Source organism: Ornithorhynchus anatinus, chromosome X1 (assembly GCF_004115215.2).
Source record: "Ornithorhynchus anatinus isolate Pmale09 chromosome X1, mOrnAna1.pri.v4, whole genome shotgun sequence".
NCBI classification, from domain to species: Eukaryota; Metazoa; Chordata; class Mammalia; order Monotremata; family Ornithorhynchidae; genus Ornithorhynchus; species Ornithorhynchus anatinus.
The window spans coordinates 46,104,984-46,121,641 of record NC_041749.1 but is presented as its reverse complement, the minus strand read 5'-3'; the positions used below and the strand labels follow the sequence as shown (position 1 = coordinate 46,121,641).

At 45.8% G+C, this 16,658-nt stretch overlaps 1 protein-coding gene across 5 annotated transcripts in view; it reads right to left on the bottom strand.

Annotated features, from left to right (window-relative positions):
• Positions 1 to 16,658, bottom strand: part of SLC25A48 (solute carrier family 25 member 48) — a 53,388-nt gene that overhangs the window by 12,240 nt on the left and 24,490 nt on the right. For 2 of the 5 annotated variants that reach the window (XM_029052124.2, XM_029052130.1), the window contains exons 4-6: positions 15,447 to 15,699; positions 14,869 to 14,892; positions 2,953 to 3,213 (exon numbers count right to left, since the gene is read on the bottom strand). In XM_029052124.2, the coding sequence (XP_028907957.1) occupies positions 2,953 to 3,213; positions 14,869 to 14,892; positions 15,447 to 15,699 (538 nt within the window). The remainder of the gene's footprint in view (positions 1 to 2,952; positions 3,214 to 14,868; positions 14,893 to 15,446; positions 15,700 to 16,658) is intronic. The other 3 variants (XM_029052127.2, XM_029052128.2, XM_029052129.2) reach the window with 3 other exon arrangements.

Here is a 16,658-nt window from a genome sequence, read left to right as displayed (position 1 = left end):
TAATTATGGTATTTATTAAGCACTTATTATGTGCCAGGCACTGTGCAAAACACTAGGGTGGATACAAGCAAATCGGGTTGGACACAGTCCCTGTCCCACATGGGGTTCACAGTCTCAATCTGCATTTTACCAATGAGGTAACTGTAACACAGAGAAGTGAAGTGACTTGCCCAAGGTCACCCAGCAGACAAGAGGCAGGGCTGGGATTTGAACCCATGACCTTCTGACAGATGGTCCAAGTGGGCTCAGGAGCAAATGCTAGGACTTTCCAAATCTTTCCAATCTTTTGTGCCTGTTCTGATTGGCCTTAAGAGAGGTGGGACAAAGAGTTAGCAGGGCTTGACACGATAGAAAATCTACTCCTAAGAATCAGGGCTATTGGTTCTCAGAGAAAACAAGTCAGTATGCTGCCCACCACTACTAGATTAATGGCCTGACTGCATTTGGAATCCCACCATTTAATAATCAAAGAGTTAGCAGGGCTTGACACGTTAGAAAATCCACTCCCAAGAATCAGGGCTATTGGTTTGCAGAGAAAACAAGTCAGTATGCTGCCCACCACTACTAGATTAATGGCCTGACTGCCTTTGGAATCCCGCCATTTAATAATCGACTTGACCACTTCATTGAGAACTCCTGCTTTTAAACATGAGCATAAACACACCTTCATACCCTCATCCACGCTCATACACACAAGCTCATTCACTCGCTCTCTCACACATGCATACATAAGGGTTATTGATGAGTCACAAAGAAGAGCTAAGAACCCATCAAAAACACAAGGATAACAGTAATGGCTTTATAAGCGCCCGGTTGAATCGGTCCTTCTGTGGGAGGAGACTGCCGCTGAAGCAGAAGTCATAAAGCGGCAGGTTGTGCTCTCGCTGAGCAGCACAGACCACCCAGGAGGGGCCCTGGGAAACAGAATCAGGGATGGAGGGACCTTATCCTGCCCTGAAATGCATCTTGCTTCTGCAGTTCTGTGTGTTTGGTACCACTTTCAGGAATTAAGGTCAAACCACCAGCCAAAAACATGGCCATCCCCTGGAAACAGGTCACTTGGGCTGGGAGCTCCAGGTTCTACTGGCTGGGCCAGATTCCTTTCTCTAGTGTGACCCAGTGGCCATGACACACAGGCTCAGCCTTCAGAGTATTGGGCAACATCCCGCTGTCTGGTACTAGGAACTGTGGCTTGGAGTAGGGAGGAGCCTGGGGTCTGCTGACTATCCCCCCGACCCCACATCCCAAGCTGCCTGTTTAAATACTGTTGTTTTGGATGGCTTAACCCTTCATTGACTTTTGCAGTTATCTGGCTCTATTGGCTCTGTGGCCTCCAAACGAGAAGAGCCACAGCACAAGACCCAGTGTTCCCCATATACACAGCCCACAGTGTGGGGCTCAGGAGTTTGAAAATAGAATAAAAACTCCCCCAGAAAACTGACTGCTTACCTGTCTGGGCCTGAGCCCTCTCCCAAAGCTGAAGCAGAGTGGGAGGGACACAGCGTTTTGTATTGTGCTCCCAAGTGCCTAGTACAGAGCTCCCAAATAATCAATCAATCAATCAATGGTATTTACTGAGCACTTATTTTGTGCCGAGCACTATACTAAGCACTTGGGAGAGCACAACACAACAGAATTAGCGATACTTTCCCTGCCGATAATGAGCTTATAGTCTTGAGGGGGAGACAGACATTAATATAAATAAATGATTTATAACATATATATTTTAAAGATATGTACAAATACCATGTACAAATACCACCCAGCCCCCTCCTACCTCACCTAGCCCTCTCCTACGTCAACTCCCTTCTCTCTTTCTACAGCCCACCAGTACACTCCGCTCCTCTACCGCTATCCTCCTCACAGTCGCTTGTTCGCGCCTGTCCCGCCGTCGACCCCTGGCCCATGTCCTACCACTGACCTGAAATGCCCTCCCTCCTTACATCTGCCAAACTAACTCTCTTCCCCTCTTCAAGGCCTTACTGAGAGCTCACCTCCTCCATGAGGTCTTCCCAGACTGAGCTCTCCCTTTCCCTCTGCTCCTCCTCCCCTCCCCATTTCCCCTACTCCCTCCCTCTGCTCTTCCTCCTTCTTCTCCCATCAGCACTTGTGCATATTTGTATATATTATTTATTACTCTACTTTGTTAATATGTGTATATATCTATGATTCTATTTATCTTGATGATATTGACGCCAGACTCCTTGTTTTGTTTTGTTCTGTTTTGTTTTGTTGTCTGTCTCCCTCATTTAGACTGTGAGCCCGTTGTTGGGCAGGGATTGTCTCTATCTGTTGCCGAATTGCACATTCCAAGCGCTCAGTACAGTGCTCTGCACATAGTAAGAGCTCAATAAATACGATTGAATGAAATTCCAAGAGTAATGCTCCTTAAGTACAATGTACCCCACCCAGTGAGCACTCAATAAATGCTAATGCTACTGGTACACAGATGGCCAAGCAGGTCTTTAAGGCACCCCCATGTTCAAGGAACTTTAAAAGCCCCAGACAGGGAGAGCCTGTACCTTCTCCTCATTCTGCATATGAGGAAACTGAGTCACAGGGAGTTTAAGAGACTTGCCCAAGGTCACACAGCAGGCTGGAGCAAAACAGGGGCTGGAACCCAGGTCTTCTGACTCCCAGTCCAAGGTCCTTTCCACTAGGTTGCACTACCTCCTAAGGTTTTCCTGATGAGGAAACTGAGTCACAGAGAGCACATGTGATTTGCCCAAGGTCACACAGGAAACCATAGGTTGAGTTGGGTCTTGTGATGCTCAGTAATGGTCTCTCCCTACTAGGCCAGGCCCTGTCCCCACGTTTCGTGCTACCCATTCAGCCCATCAAATGTTGCTTGCCTGCCCACTGGCCATGACCAGCTGGATAGAGGTTTGGGCTCCAAATCCACCCGCAATTCCCCATCCCTGAGCTGAGCCACTTTAGGCCCCATGGCCATACCTGCGATACCTCCTGCCATCCACACGGAGAAGGGACTGGGGGTGGCACAGCCATCTGGGGTGAGCCATTCGCAGAGGAACACATATGGGATGAAGTAGAGGCAATAGCCCGGCACGTCTCTCAGGAGCATGGCGCCAGCCCCCCGGTACAGCCCCGCCAACCCCTCCTTGCGGATGATGGTTGTGATGCAGTGAATTGATCCTTTATAGATTCTGGGCTGGACCGGAACCTCACTCACTCTGGGCTTCACGTTTAACTCTGCTGGAAAAACAGACTGGGGTGAGACTGTGTCCTAGTGGACTGTGCTGGAGTGGAATCCCCACTCCATGACCATCTTCCTCGGGGCTGTTGGGGTGGGGGGTCACTCCTGCTTAAATCTACCTGCACTATTATTGTATTGTACTTTCCCAAGTGTTTAGTACTGTGCTCTGCACATAGTAAACACAGCATAAGCATCATTGATCGATTGATCTGGGAGTTTGTTTCTTTACTGTGGTCTCACTTCAGTGCCTGACACAGTGTCCAGTTGTCCAGTTTGACTCCGGTTTGTCCAGTCTGAGGAGCAGCTGATCTGCCCCATGTCTGGTTCGGATTCAATACGGGACATCTCTCCATCCGGTATTATTATTTTTCATGTCCAGCCTCCCTCCGCCTCCCTCCATCGGGTCTCATAGCTTAAAAGCAGTACCTCTGTTCCTGGGGATTTAGACAGGGGATGGAAGCACTCCTGATTAGGTGGGAGGGCTCAGGGGAGGTCCTCGACAACACGCCAGGAGGAATGTGACAAAATGGCACATATGACATCATCACACGGCTCTGCGTGCCCAAAGTTGCATGTGTGATGGCCCATGCGTCTCAGTGTGCAGTATTCTCCTTGTATCTACCCCAATGCTTAGTACATTCTCTGGCATGTAATAAATATTTAACAAATATCACACTCATTACTCTTATTCTTAGTACTCTTATTCCTATTATTATTATTATTATTATTATTACTGTCAGTGGACATGCTTGCTTTAGATAGCCAAATAAAAAGACTAGATTTGGGTCCCTGTATAAGTAACCTTTGTATGCTGCTGGTGGTAAACATCTTGCACATCAATACGGGGACACAGCTTTGACTGACAAAATCCAGGGTATTTAAAGAGAGACTAGTCCTGTCATAAGCTTTGGAATTCAAAATTAGCAATATTTTTGAGGAATCAGATATGAGCCTGACCAAACAGATAACACTTCTTAAACGTTGCTAAATACCTCCCAGTACAAAGGGGTGATTCTGTTTTCTAAGATGAATTTTTTTTTTAAAGAAGCTAAATTGAGTTCATTCCTTTGATTCGGGAAATAAAGGAAAATGCGGAGGAAAGAAGAGTTTTATTTCTGGGCTGTGAGGAAACCAGTCTTTGGAGAAGAATGTAGCTGGGTGTATAGGAATGGGGGAATGACAGGGTTAAAGTTGGATGGGAATGTCCACAGGAGTGGGGTTCACTCAGCAGGGAGCCCCGATACTGTTTATCCTTGGTAGGGAAGATATAGAGGACTTTAAGACTATCGACTCTGCTAAGGGATACCAAGAATTGTTTTGGCCAGGATTTAGGGCCAAAATTTAGGGAACCCCCACCTTGCCTCAGAACTTCAGAGTCCCATGTGAGACAGGGGTTCTGTCCAACTGGATTATCTTGTATTCATTTAATCACACTTACTGAGTGCTTACTGTGTGCGGAGCACTGTACTAAGTGCTTGGGAGAGTACAATGTAACAATAAGCAGACACATTCCCTGCTCACAATGAGCTTACAGTCTAGACAGGGAGACAGACATTAATATAAATAAATTAGTTAAAGATATATACATAAGTTACAGATATGTATCCACTTCATTCATTCATTCAATAGTATTTATTGAGCGCTTACTATGTGCAGAGCACTGTACTAATTGCTTGGAATGTACAAATCGGTGACAGAGACAGTCCCTGCCCTTTGACGGGCTTACAGTCTAATTGAGGGAGACGGACAGACAAGAACAATAGCAATAAATATATTCAGTCCTAAGTGCAGTACGTGGGACATAATAAGTGCTTAACGAGTACCATAATTACTCTTATTATTTTTAGTAAGAAACGGGTACATTCCCTGCCTACATTGAGTTCACATTTTACCAGAGTTCACTCTAGGTCAGGGCCTGTAGTCACTCTGTCTTTAACAAAACTTCTTGAAGTACAGGGAAAAGGAGAGGAGTTTGACCCCATTTAAGCAAACATCTACTTACCAGCCAACAGTTACTAACTATTGCATTGTTGGATTCATTGGTGGGGAGAGTCAAATCAAAATGATCTTCCCCAAACCACAGACACCACCTACATTAATGTAATAATTTAAATACAAAACATGGTGTTCACAGGAATCAGTGGTCTAGCAGGGGTAGATTTCAGTACCTCTTAATCAAAACTTTAGACTGCTCTCTCATAAAGTCCTTCCTGTTTTGATCTTCTGAGGGCTGCAACAGTCGTGGCTGGAATGACTGATCTTGAAACTCTCATCAAGAATTAACATTCTTATCCAGGGTGAGAAGTAAAGAAACTATCACGGATATCATGAGGTAATATATCTGTAATTTATTTATTTATATTAATGTCTGTCTTCCCTGCTCTAGACTGTAAACTCATTGTGGGCAGGGAACGTATCTGTTTATTGTTGTAGTGAGCACTCAACAAACATAATTGAATGAATAATAGCACACAGTACCCGCACTGAACTTTTACTGCCTCCACAGTTACTCAGATGGGTGATACAATCAAAATGGTTTCCTTATCGTAGTGACCATTGTTACCCAAAATACCGTTAAAGTCCCCCAGACTCACTGAGAAAGGAGGAGGTGTCGGCTTCCTTCTCGCACCCCAATGCCGCTTTTGCACCATTCCTACTCCCCCTTCCTTTTCCTTCCCCTCCTTTGAAGCCCATATCATCCGCCTCTACCACCATCTCCAGATTCTTGTAACCATCATCTACCGCCCTCCCTGGTCCCACCTCCAACTTTTTTAACCATTTTGATTCCTCTCTCACCTCCCTTCTCTCTTTTTCCAAGCCCACTCTGATCCTCAGAGACTTCAACATCCCCATGGATGTACCCGATGATTCCTCGGTCGCCACCCTTCTATCACTCCTTGACTCTGCCAACCTCCTGCTCCACCCCACCTTGCCCACTCACCAACTTGGTCACACCCTCGATCTCATCATCTCTAACCGCTGCACTATCTTCACCCTCAACAACTCTGAAATCCCTCTCTCTGACCATATCCTTCGCACCTGCCTCCTCTCACACTCCCCCTCCCTGAAAGTCCGTATTACTCCCCAACAGAGACCTCCGCTCTCTCGACCCCATCCATCTCTCTTAGCGCATCACACTCCACCTTGTCTCCCTACCCACTCTACCCACTCTTGATGACCAAATAGATGCTCTCAAAACCACCCTCTCTACTCAACTCACTCGCTCCCCTATTCCTTTGCAGCTCTTGCACCACTAACCCACAGCCCTAGATCACCTCCACTATCCACCTCCTTCGCTTTTATGCTTGAGCTGCTGAACGTTGCTGGCGGAAGTCTAAACTCGAGGCCAACCTGGTTCACTTTAAATTTATCGTTTCCTGCCTTAACTCTGCCCTCTCCTCTGCCAGGCAAAACTATTTTTCCTCCATTATTGACATCCATGCCCATCACCCTTGTCAGCTGTTCCGGGCATTTGTCAGCTGTTCCGGGCATTTAACTCCTTCCTCAGGCCCCCCGTTCCTCCCCATCCTGGCCCCCCATCCCTCACCCCCAGTGATCTGGCCACCTACTTCTTTAGGATAATTAACACCAACAGATCTGAGCTCCCCAAAGTCACCCTTCCCCTTCTCCATCTCCCCTGCTCTTGATCCCCTCCTCTACTTTACCAGCCTTCCCAGCAATATCTTCAGAAGAGATCTCCTCCCTCCTCTCAAGTGCCACCCCCTTCACCTGTGCTTCTGACCCCTTGCCCTCTCACCTTATAAAAATTCTCACCCCTTCACTCCTCCCCTCCTTAACTTCCATCTTCAACCTCTCACTCTCCAATGGCTTTTTCCCCTCTGCCTTCAAACATGCCCACGTCTCCCCCATCCTAAAAAACCCTCCCTTGACCCCACTGCCCCCTCCAGTTATGGCCCCATCTCCCTCCTACCCTTCCTTTCCAAACTCCTAGAGTGAGTCCTCTACACTCGCTGCCTCGAATTCCTCTCCTCCAACTCTCTCCTGGACCCCCTCCATTCTGGCTTCCTTCCCTCCACTGAAACTGCCATCTCAAAGGTCACCAATGACCTCCTTCTTGTCAAATTCAATAGCTCCTACTCTATCTTAATCGTCCTCTACCTCTCAGCTGCTTTTGATACTGTTGACTAACCCCTTCTCCTCAACACGTTATCCAACCTTGGCTTCACTGACTCCGTCCTCTCCTGGTTCTCCTCTTATCTCTCTGGTGGTTCATTCTCAGTCTCTTTCGTGGGCTCCTCCTCCCCCTCCCATCCCCTAATTGTAGGGGTTCCTCAAGGGTCAGTTGTCTCCTTCTGTTGTTCATCAATATTCACCCCCTTGGTGAACTCATTCACTCCCCTGGCTTCAACTATCATCTCTATGTGGATGATACCCAAATCTACATCTCCTCCTCTCTCCTCTCTCCCTCCCTCCAAGCTCGTATTCCTCCTGCCTTCAGGACATCTCCACCCGGACGTCCTCCTGCCACCTAAAACTCAACATGTCCAAGACTAAGCTCCTTATCTTCCCTCCCAAACCCCATTCTCTCCCTGATTTTCCCATCACAGTGGATGGCACTATCATTCTTCCTGTTTCACAAGCCTGCAACTTTGGTGTCAACCTTGACTTCGCTCTTTCATTCACCCCACATTTCCAATCCATCACCAAAACCTGCCGATTTCACCTTCACAACAATGCCCAAGTCAGCCCTTTCCTCTCCATCCATACCACTACCTTGTTAGTACAGCCACTCATTATATCCCTACTGGATTACTGCATCATCCTTCTTTCTGATCTCCCAACCGTCTGTCCCCATTTCAGTCTATACTTCACTTTGCTTCCCGGATTATCTTTCTACAGAAATGCTCTGGGCATGTCATGCCCTTCCTCAAAAATCTCCAGTGGTTGCCTATCAACCTTCATATCCAGCAAAAACTCCTCACTGTTGGTTTCAAAGTTGTCCATCACCTTGCCCCCTCATACCTCACCTCTCTTCTCACCTTCTACACCTCAGTCTTCACACTCTGCTCCTCTGACCCTCACCTCCTCACTGTGCCTCGTTCTTGCCTGTCCCGTCGTCGACCCCTGGCCCACATCCTACCTCTGGCCTGGAATGCCCTCCCTCCTCACATCTGCCAAACTAGCACACTCCCCCCTTCAATGCCCTACTGAAAGCTCACCTCCTCCAGGAGGCCTTCCCAAACAGAGCCCCCCTTATCTTCTGCTCTGCACACAGTAAGTGCTCAAAAATATGACTGAATGAATGAATGACTCCCGACTAACACAGGTCTTCAAAGACTTCTGATTTAAGGCATTTGGGTTATTCTCTGAGGCTTTTTGTTTTTATGGTATTTGGTGAGCATTTACTATACTATACTTAAGCTCTGTACTAAGCTCCGAGGTAGTTACAAGCTAGTCCTCTACCAGTTTCGCTATGGGAGGGAGAGTCAAGCAGAGGCCCATCCATCCATCATTCATTCATTCATTCATTCATTCATTCATTCAATTGTATTCCACTCATAGTTGGGCAGTAGCTAGTGAGTGGAAGGCAATCTGCTGCAAGTTGAAACTCACTCATGCTGGGCAGCAACGGCATGGGAGAGAGTAGAGGGTGGAGACTCGAGTTTACTGTGTGAAAAGCGGCATTGGTAAACAACTTCGTATTTTTACCAAGATAACTCTCTGGATACACTACCAGAATGACTGCAGATGGAGAGCAGGGCATTTTGGGAGAGATGTGTCCATGGTGTCACTATGGGTCAGAAACAACTCGACAGCATATGACAAGACAAGAATACTCTCCCAAGTGCTTAGCACAGTGCTCTGCACATAGTAATTGATCAATAAATACTATTTATTGATTGATTAGGATACTCTCAAGGACTTAGTTCAGTGTTCTGCACATAGCAAGTGCTCAATAAATATCATTGATTGGTTGATTTTTTGTTAGCTAGACATGACCAGCTTTGGAAAAACACACTGGGCACAGGTGTGACCCCTGCTTATGGGCCATCACTGCCTTCTAGCTCAAGGCCCTTTTGTCTAAGCCAAGCCCATACTCTTTTGTATTTTGGAAAACCAGGCTCAGTTTCTCACTATTCACTATTTTACATTCAAAGTCAAGGACCCCAAAGTAGATCTAGGGATCCCAAAGTAGATCTAGGGACCCCAAAGTAGGAAGCATAAGGGTCTAGTAGATGAAGCATGGACCTAGGAATCAGGGGACCTGGGTTCTAATTCCGGCTCTGTCACCTGTTTGCTGTGTGATCTTAACTTCTCTATGCTTCAGTTTCCTCAACTGCAAGATGTTCTCCCTCCTAATTAGACTGTGAGTGCCCTGTGGGACAGATACTATATCCAGCCTGATTAACTTGTGTCTACTCCAGCCTTAGAATAGTGCTTGACACAAAGTAAGTGCTTAAGGAGTACCATAAAAAAAAAGGTTTTAGCCTACAGTGACCAAGGTAGGCCCATCTTTGAAAAGACCAGAAAACTCTGGCTCTGACTTAGCCATGTTTTGAAATAAAAACTTTTTGTTTGGGGGCAAAGAGCTACATAAAGAGGACCACTGATTTCAGAGCCAGATTGAAAGATTCTTGTGGGCTGGGAATGTGTCTTTCAGCTTTGTTTTATTGTACTATCCCAAGTGCTTAATTCAGTCCCCTGTACACAGTAAGCACTCAATAAATATGATTGAATAATAATAACAACAACATTTGTTAAGTGCTTACTACGTACCAAGCACTCCAATTAAGTGCTGGGGTAGATACAAGATAATCAGGTCCCACATTGGACTCATAGTCTAAAATGGAGAGAGAACAGGTATTGAACCCCCATTTTGCAGATCAGAGAACGGAGACACAGAGAAGTTAAGTGACTTACCCAAGATGACAAAAAAGTGATGTGGTGGAGCCGAGATTAGGAGATAGGCCCTCTGACTCCCACTCCCTTTGCTCTTTCCCTTAGGCCATGCTGCTTCTTCAATCCAGCTCCAAAGCCCTGACATCAAGATGGCAGCTCTTTCAGCTCCCCAGCCTGGTTCTTCCTGCCTGCTGCTGTCCTGGCAGTTTGACAGTTAAAACCCACAGATGCTTAGGACTAGCTGATTTTTCCAATGGGATGGATGAGACAAAGACACCTAACTATCTCTCTGCTGAGGACTTTGTGACTTTCACATCTTGTACTTTGACCATGTGCAAAGTGCTACCATGTGCCAAGCACACTGCAATCAGATCAGACACTTCCTTTCCCACATGGAGTTCACAGTCTAATTGGGTCATCAATCCCTATTTCCCTATTTAGGAAACTGAGGCATAGAAATGAGAAGTGACTCACCCTGGCCCACACAACAGGCAAGTGGTGGATCTGGAATTAGAACCTAAATCTTCTGACTCCCAGTCCTGTGCTCTTCCCAAAAGGAAACACTGCTTCTGCTTCAGCCACCCTCTGGGTGTTATGATAAGAGTTGGCCAAATCTTAGCTCTTCTCTCATGCTCCTATGTTGGACATGCTGAGGAGGATTCATTTTGTGTTACACTCCTCATTGAATAATTTAAACTTTCTCATTTGGACATTCATTGTCCTTGGAGAATTTTGATCTTTCCTCTTGAAAACGATTACAAGAAGGACAGAACCAGAGAGCTTATCTTCATTGTTTTCCAGGGTCTGGGTGCCTAATTAATGTTCAACTAACAAAGTAGCATCCTAAACACTGATTTAATTTATTATTTCTTCCTTTATAAAAAATTAACTTTTCGGGTGAATATTTAAAAGCAACCAGTCTAGTTCATCACACTAACATTTGCTCATGGGAGGTTTTGAAGTGAAAAAACAGAATTTCATCTCTTTTAAGCATTCAATCACTTTACCCCCTTCTATCTTACCTAACTGATTTCCTACTACCACCTAAAACTCTCACTTCACTCCTCCAATGCCAACCATCTCACTGTACCTCAATCTCCTCTAATCTTGGCACTGACTACTCACTCATGTCCTTCCTCCAGTCTGGAACTCCCACCCACTTCATCTCCGACAGATCAGCACTTTCCACACCTTCAAAGGTTTACTAAAATCACATCTCCAAGAAACCTTCCCTAAGTTCTCATTTCCTCTACTCCTTCCTTTTGCATCACCCTTGACCTTGGATTTGTACCCATTATTCATCCCACCCTCAACCCCACAGCACTTACATACATATCTGTCATTTATTTTAATGTCTGTCTCTCCTTTTAGCTCTTTGTGGGCAGGAAATATGTCTACCAACTCTGTTCCAGTGTATTCTCCCAAGCATTTAGCACAGTGCTCAGCACACAGTAAGAACTCACTAAATATGATTGATTGATTATTCAAAGTGGAAATGGAATAAATATTAACACTTCCCAGGAAAATGAAGTTTAGAAACTTCCAATAGCTTGGATAAATAATGGACTAAGTATACAACCATTATGAGGGGATTATTTCTATTTCTTCCCTAAATTGTTCATTCCTAAGCAACTTTTTTCTTTCAGCCAGCATTAATAGTACTATCAATTGGCTCCCAACAAACATGGGATGTAACGATGTCCTGATCACATGACTATAAATCATTTACTCGATCCAGAGAGATAACACATATAATAATAATTAGATTATTTGTTAAGTGCTTACTATGTGCAAAGCAGTGAACTAAGCTGTGGGGTAGGCACAAGATCATCAGGCTGGACACGGTTCCTGTCCCAAACAGAGTACACAATCTAGGTAGGAGGGAGTAGGATTCAATCCCTATCTGACCGATGAGAAAACTGAGGCACAGAGAAATTAAGTGACTTGCCCAAGATTGCAAAGCATAGAAGTAGAAGAGCAGGGTTTAGAGCCCAGGTCCTCTGATTCCCAGACCAGGGGTCTCTCCACTAGGTTCTGCTGCTTCCCTAATACCAGAAATGCTAACCATCCAAACTGGGAATAGGATTTTAGTAGAAAATGTGTCGATTTTTGCCCACTAAACTGAGTCTACTGCATGAGCCTAACCTAATTTGGGTCCAGAGGATTGCCTGTGGCTCTAGGAATCAGAAGACCTGCGTTCCAGTCCCTCTTCTGCAAGTAGGGGCATGTCTACCAGGCTCTGCCAATGGGGAGGCAAGGTATCTGACTGAAGGACCACTTAGGGTGTTCTGTGAGATAGGTAGGCCCAGCAGGAATCCTGAAAATGAAAATAATTGTGGAATTTGTCATGTACTTACTATATGCCAAACACTGTACCAAGCCCTGGGTTGGATACAAGATAATCAGGTTGGTGTCACATGGGGCTTACAATCTAGGTAAGAGCTAGAAGAAGAAAAAGTTAGTAAGAGGGAGAATCCCCATTTTACAGAGGAGGAAACTGAGGCACAGGCATTTTCAGCCACTCCTGCTGGTAAACTCTATTTGGCTCTTTGAGCTTTGGAAGCATATCTTCTCTCTTGCACTACCAGATTAACGTCAGCAGTTGGATCCATTGGGTTACGAAGCTTGTTTTTATTTGCGTTTCTTGTGAAAAGAGGGTTTGGTTACTCAATATTTGCCAAATTGAGGAACACCAGCAAAAGTTGAAACTAAAATGTCATTGGCAGAAATGGGAAGGGAAAGAATCAGAATTTCTGAAGTACTGTAGAGGGTGGTTTTTGAGTATTTAGTTAGGTAGAGATAGAAAGAGGGAGAAGAGCAGAAATTGAGTATTCAGTTAGGTAGAGATAGAAAGAGGGAGAAGAGCAGAAATATGACCCCAGACTTTTTTTTAGAGAGGTCAAGTCCTTAGACTCCACAGGAAGGACTATAAGCTGTACCTCCTTTTGAGCAGGGGAGGGCTCCCACTCGGAACCTTTGCAATTCCCGAGTCCCAGGACTACTTTGCAATTTGAATGAAGTTGTAGGGTTCTGGCTGTAAGACTGTGAAGTGAGTAGAGTGCTCTGCGTGCAGGAAGTACTCAGAATAATAGTAACAGTAATAATGATATTTGTAAAGTGCTTACTATGTGTCAACCATTGTTCTAAGAGCTGGGGTAGATACAAGCTAATCAGGTTGGACACAGTCCCTGTCCCGCCTGGGGCTCACAGTTTTAATCTCCATTTTATAGATGAGGGAACTGAGGCACAGGAAAGTTAAGTGACTTGCCTGAGGTCACTAAGCAGATAAGTGGTGGTGTCAGGAATAGAACCCAGGTCCTTCAGACTCTCAAACCCATCCTCCAACCATTTGGCATGCTGTTTCCTGAATAGCACTGTGCACACATAAGGCACCCAATTCAGTGCACTGAACCGCATACAGTGGGTGCCCAGTACAGTGTTCTATGCACAGTAGGCATTGGATAAATACTACTGACTGGTTGATTGATTATGACAGCGTCTTTAGGGATTCATCCTTGGGTGCAGATGTGAAATAAGGCAAGACCCTTCCTCCAAGGGAGGGCAGGGAACTGAACAACCATTGTGCTCAATCGGTCAAGGACCCATTAATTCAGCCTCATCCTCCTCTGGGGAAGATCATTTGACCAATGATCTGGGAAATGGGTTTCCAGGACCGAAGGCAATCGGTCAAGGACCCATTAATTCAGCCTCATCCTCCTCTGGGGAAGATCATTTGACCAATGATCTGGGAAATGGGTTTCCAGGACCGAAGGACCTACTGAGTTTTTCAGGATTTCTTTTTCATGGCCTTCTTGCTGGGGTGTTATTGAGCCCAGGGAAAGTGCATGTTTTCCTTTTGTTGACCTTTCCCTGGGGATGAATGGAGAAGGCAATGAACCCAAAGGCTATGGGCCACTGCCTAGAACTGTGAGGCCTCCACTTTCAGCATGAGCCACGTCTACATGGGATGTGTCATGCTTTTGGAGGGTTGTTGGGGTTTTTTTTTGCTGAAAATTGTGTTTTTGATCTGATTATGCCCTGAGCAAGGTTTGCCCATGGGGCTCACCCACAAGTTTGGAGAAGTTTCATGCAGACAGAGGGAAGGGGGTTCAGAAACACATCTGCCAGGGCCACCCTGGCAAACCTATCTCCAGCAGTCCCTCCTGATTGCCCCAGGGTATTATGGGCAGGAGCACCGTTCCCAATGCTCACTCTGCCGTTCCCCTTGGGGCAGCTCCCAGGGGGTCTAAGCACGCTGGCAGAAGAGCAGGGTGGAAAGAGTGGAAAGTGGAAAGAGCAGAGACCAAGAAGCCAGAGGACCTGGGTTCTAATCCCAGCTCTGCCACTTGCCTGCTGAGTGACCTTGGGCAAGTTACTTAGCTTCTGTTTTCCTCATTTTCCCTATCTGTAAAATGGGGGCTCAATACATGTTTTCCTACCTACTTAGACTGTGGCACTCATGGGGGACAGGTACCTGATTAGCTTGTATCCCAGAGCTTAGTCCAGTGCTTGACACATAGTATTTGTTTAGTAGTAATAATAATTGTTATTACTGGGGTGAGAGTGAGGGCAGCTCAGGAGTCCCAGATAATAGCTGTCAATCAGAGACCTCCTGGACTAATCAGGAACTTGTCTGCAAAGACCCAAACTGTTGCCTGGAGGTTAGTCTGCATGTCTTAGGCCCCAAAATACCATTTGCAAACCCCTCTCTCATTGGATTGAAATGTTGGCTGTCAGTGGAACCTAGGGTGGTCACTGATGGGACTTAAGGATATTGGCAGTCCTTCACTTACCTGGAAGCAACAGATGTGCATTATCTGTGTTATGTAATGGAAGAGAAACATAAGGTCACATAAAAAATGTTTAATGGAAACTCTGCTTGCCCCCCTTTCCTGCACCCCCCAAGAAGCTTTGTGTTTCCCCTTCCAGGTTTCTGAGAACTCAGGTGGGCACCACTTCTGGGAAGCAGGATACCATCTTAGGAGCCGTGGAGGAGGGAGGCTGGGCTCTGAAAATAAAGGCATCCCATGCTGGGTCCATCCCTGGCTGGGGCCAAATCAGCTGAAAACCAGACTGTCACCACAACATAAAAACGGAAGAATGGCCAGCATCATGTTTCTACTCTTTAGGGACCCATGGAGTTGGGGTTGTTCGACTAAAGGAGGCTGGGCTGGATTTCTCTCTGTAATCCTGCACATTTCACTTCTATCTTCCCACAAAGATCAGGACAGACATTTCTGACAGACAGACCAGCCAGGGGGCCAGCTGTGGGAAGCCCCCTTTCCTCAAATGCTTGAATAACAGTTCAGAAGCATCCAGACAATTGCCCAAGACGGGATCTCCCGACAAAGCCCGGCTCTGACCTCCGTACCTTTCAGGAAGGGCTGGGTTTGCATCTGGAGCCTTATCTTGATGAGGTCAACAGGGCTGCCAAGCCCCACTGAGACCAGCCCCGACACCACACTGGCCAGAGCCAGGTCTGAGAGAGAACGGGATTGGTTGGGCTCTCCATAGCGGTGCTGACTGATGAATCTTTGGGTGTTGCTGAAGACACCAAATACTACCGAATTATAGACAGCAATGCTGGCCAAGGGGAATGACATCCCTTTAAAGAATCCGGCAACCTAGCAGGGGAAGAAAGTAAGGGTTAAGGATGATCTGAAAAGTGGGATTGACAGTGGGATCAAGCAACCAATCAACAATATTTACCGAGCACTTACTCTGTGCAGACCACTGTACTAAATGCATGGGACATAACAGTAGAGTTAGTAGACCCAATGCCTGCTCCCAAGGAGCTTACAGTCCAGTGTATTGAGAGACAGTGTGGCTTAGTAGAAAGACCACTGGACTTGGAGTTCAATCTTATAATTAATAATTGTGGTATTTGTTAACCGCTCATTATGTACCAGGCATTATACTAAGCGACGGGGTAGAAACAAGATAATCAGGGTGGACACAGTCTTTGTCCCACATGGGCCTCACAGTCTTAATCCCCATTTTACAGATGAGGGAACTGAGACACAGAGAGGTGAAGTAACTTGCCCAAGGTCATACAGCAGACAAGTGGCAGAGCTGGGATGAGAATCTAGCTCCTTCTGACTCCCAGGTCTGTGCTCTATCCACTAAACCATGCTGCTTCTCTGCCAATCAATCAACCAATAGTATTTACCAAGTGCTTATTTTATGCACAGGACTGTAGTAAGCCCTTGGGAGAGTATAATACAATAGAGAAGATAGACACAATCCCTGCCCTCAAGAATCTTACAGTCTAATGGTAGGAATTTAGAGTCTAATGATAAGCAAAATCTAAGCTCGGGTTACCTAAAGGAACTGCAAATTCTGTACAGAAATCACCAAAGAAAAGCCAACTTTGTTACAGTTTTAAATGACCAAACTTTATAGACAACCACATCCCAAAATAAATTGATGATACTTATTGAGTGCTTATTGTGTACAGAGCACTGTACTAAGCACCTGGAAATGTCCCATATAACAAGAGTTGGAAATAGTGATCCTTGCCCACAAGGAGTAAAATACATGCCACTGACCTGCTCTATTATGCTGGACAAGTCTAAACTATCTG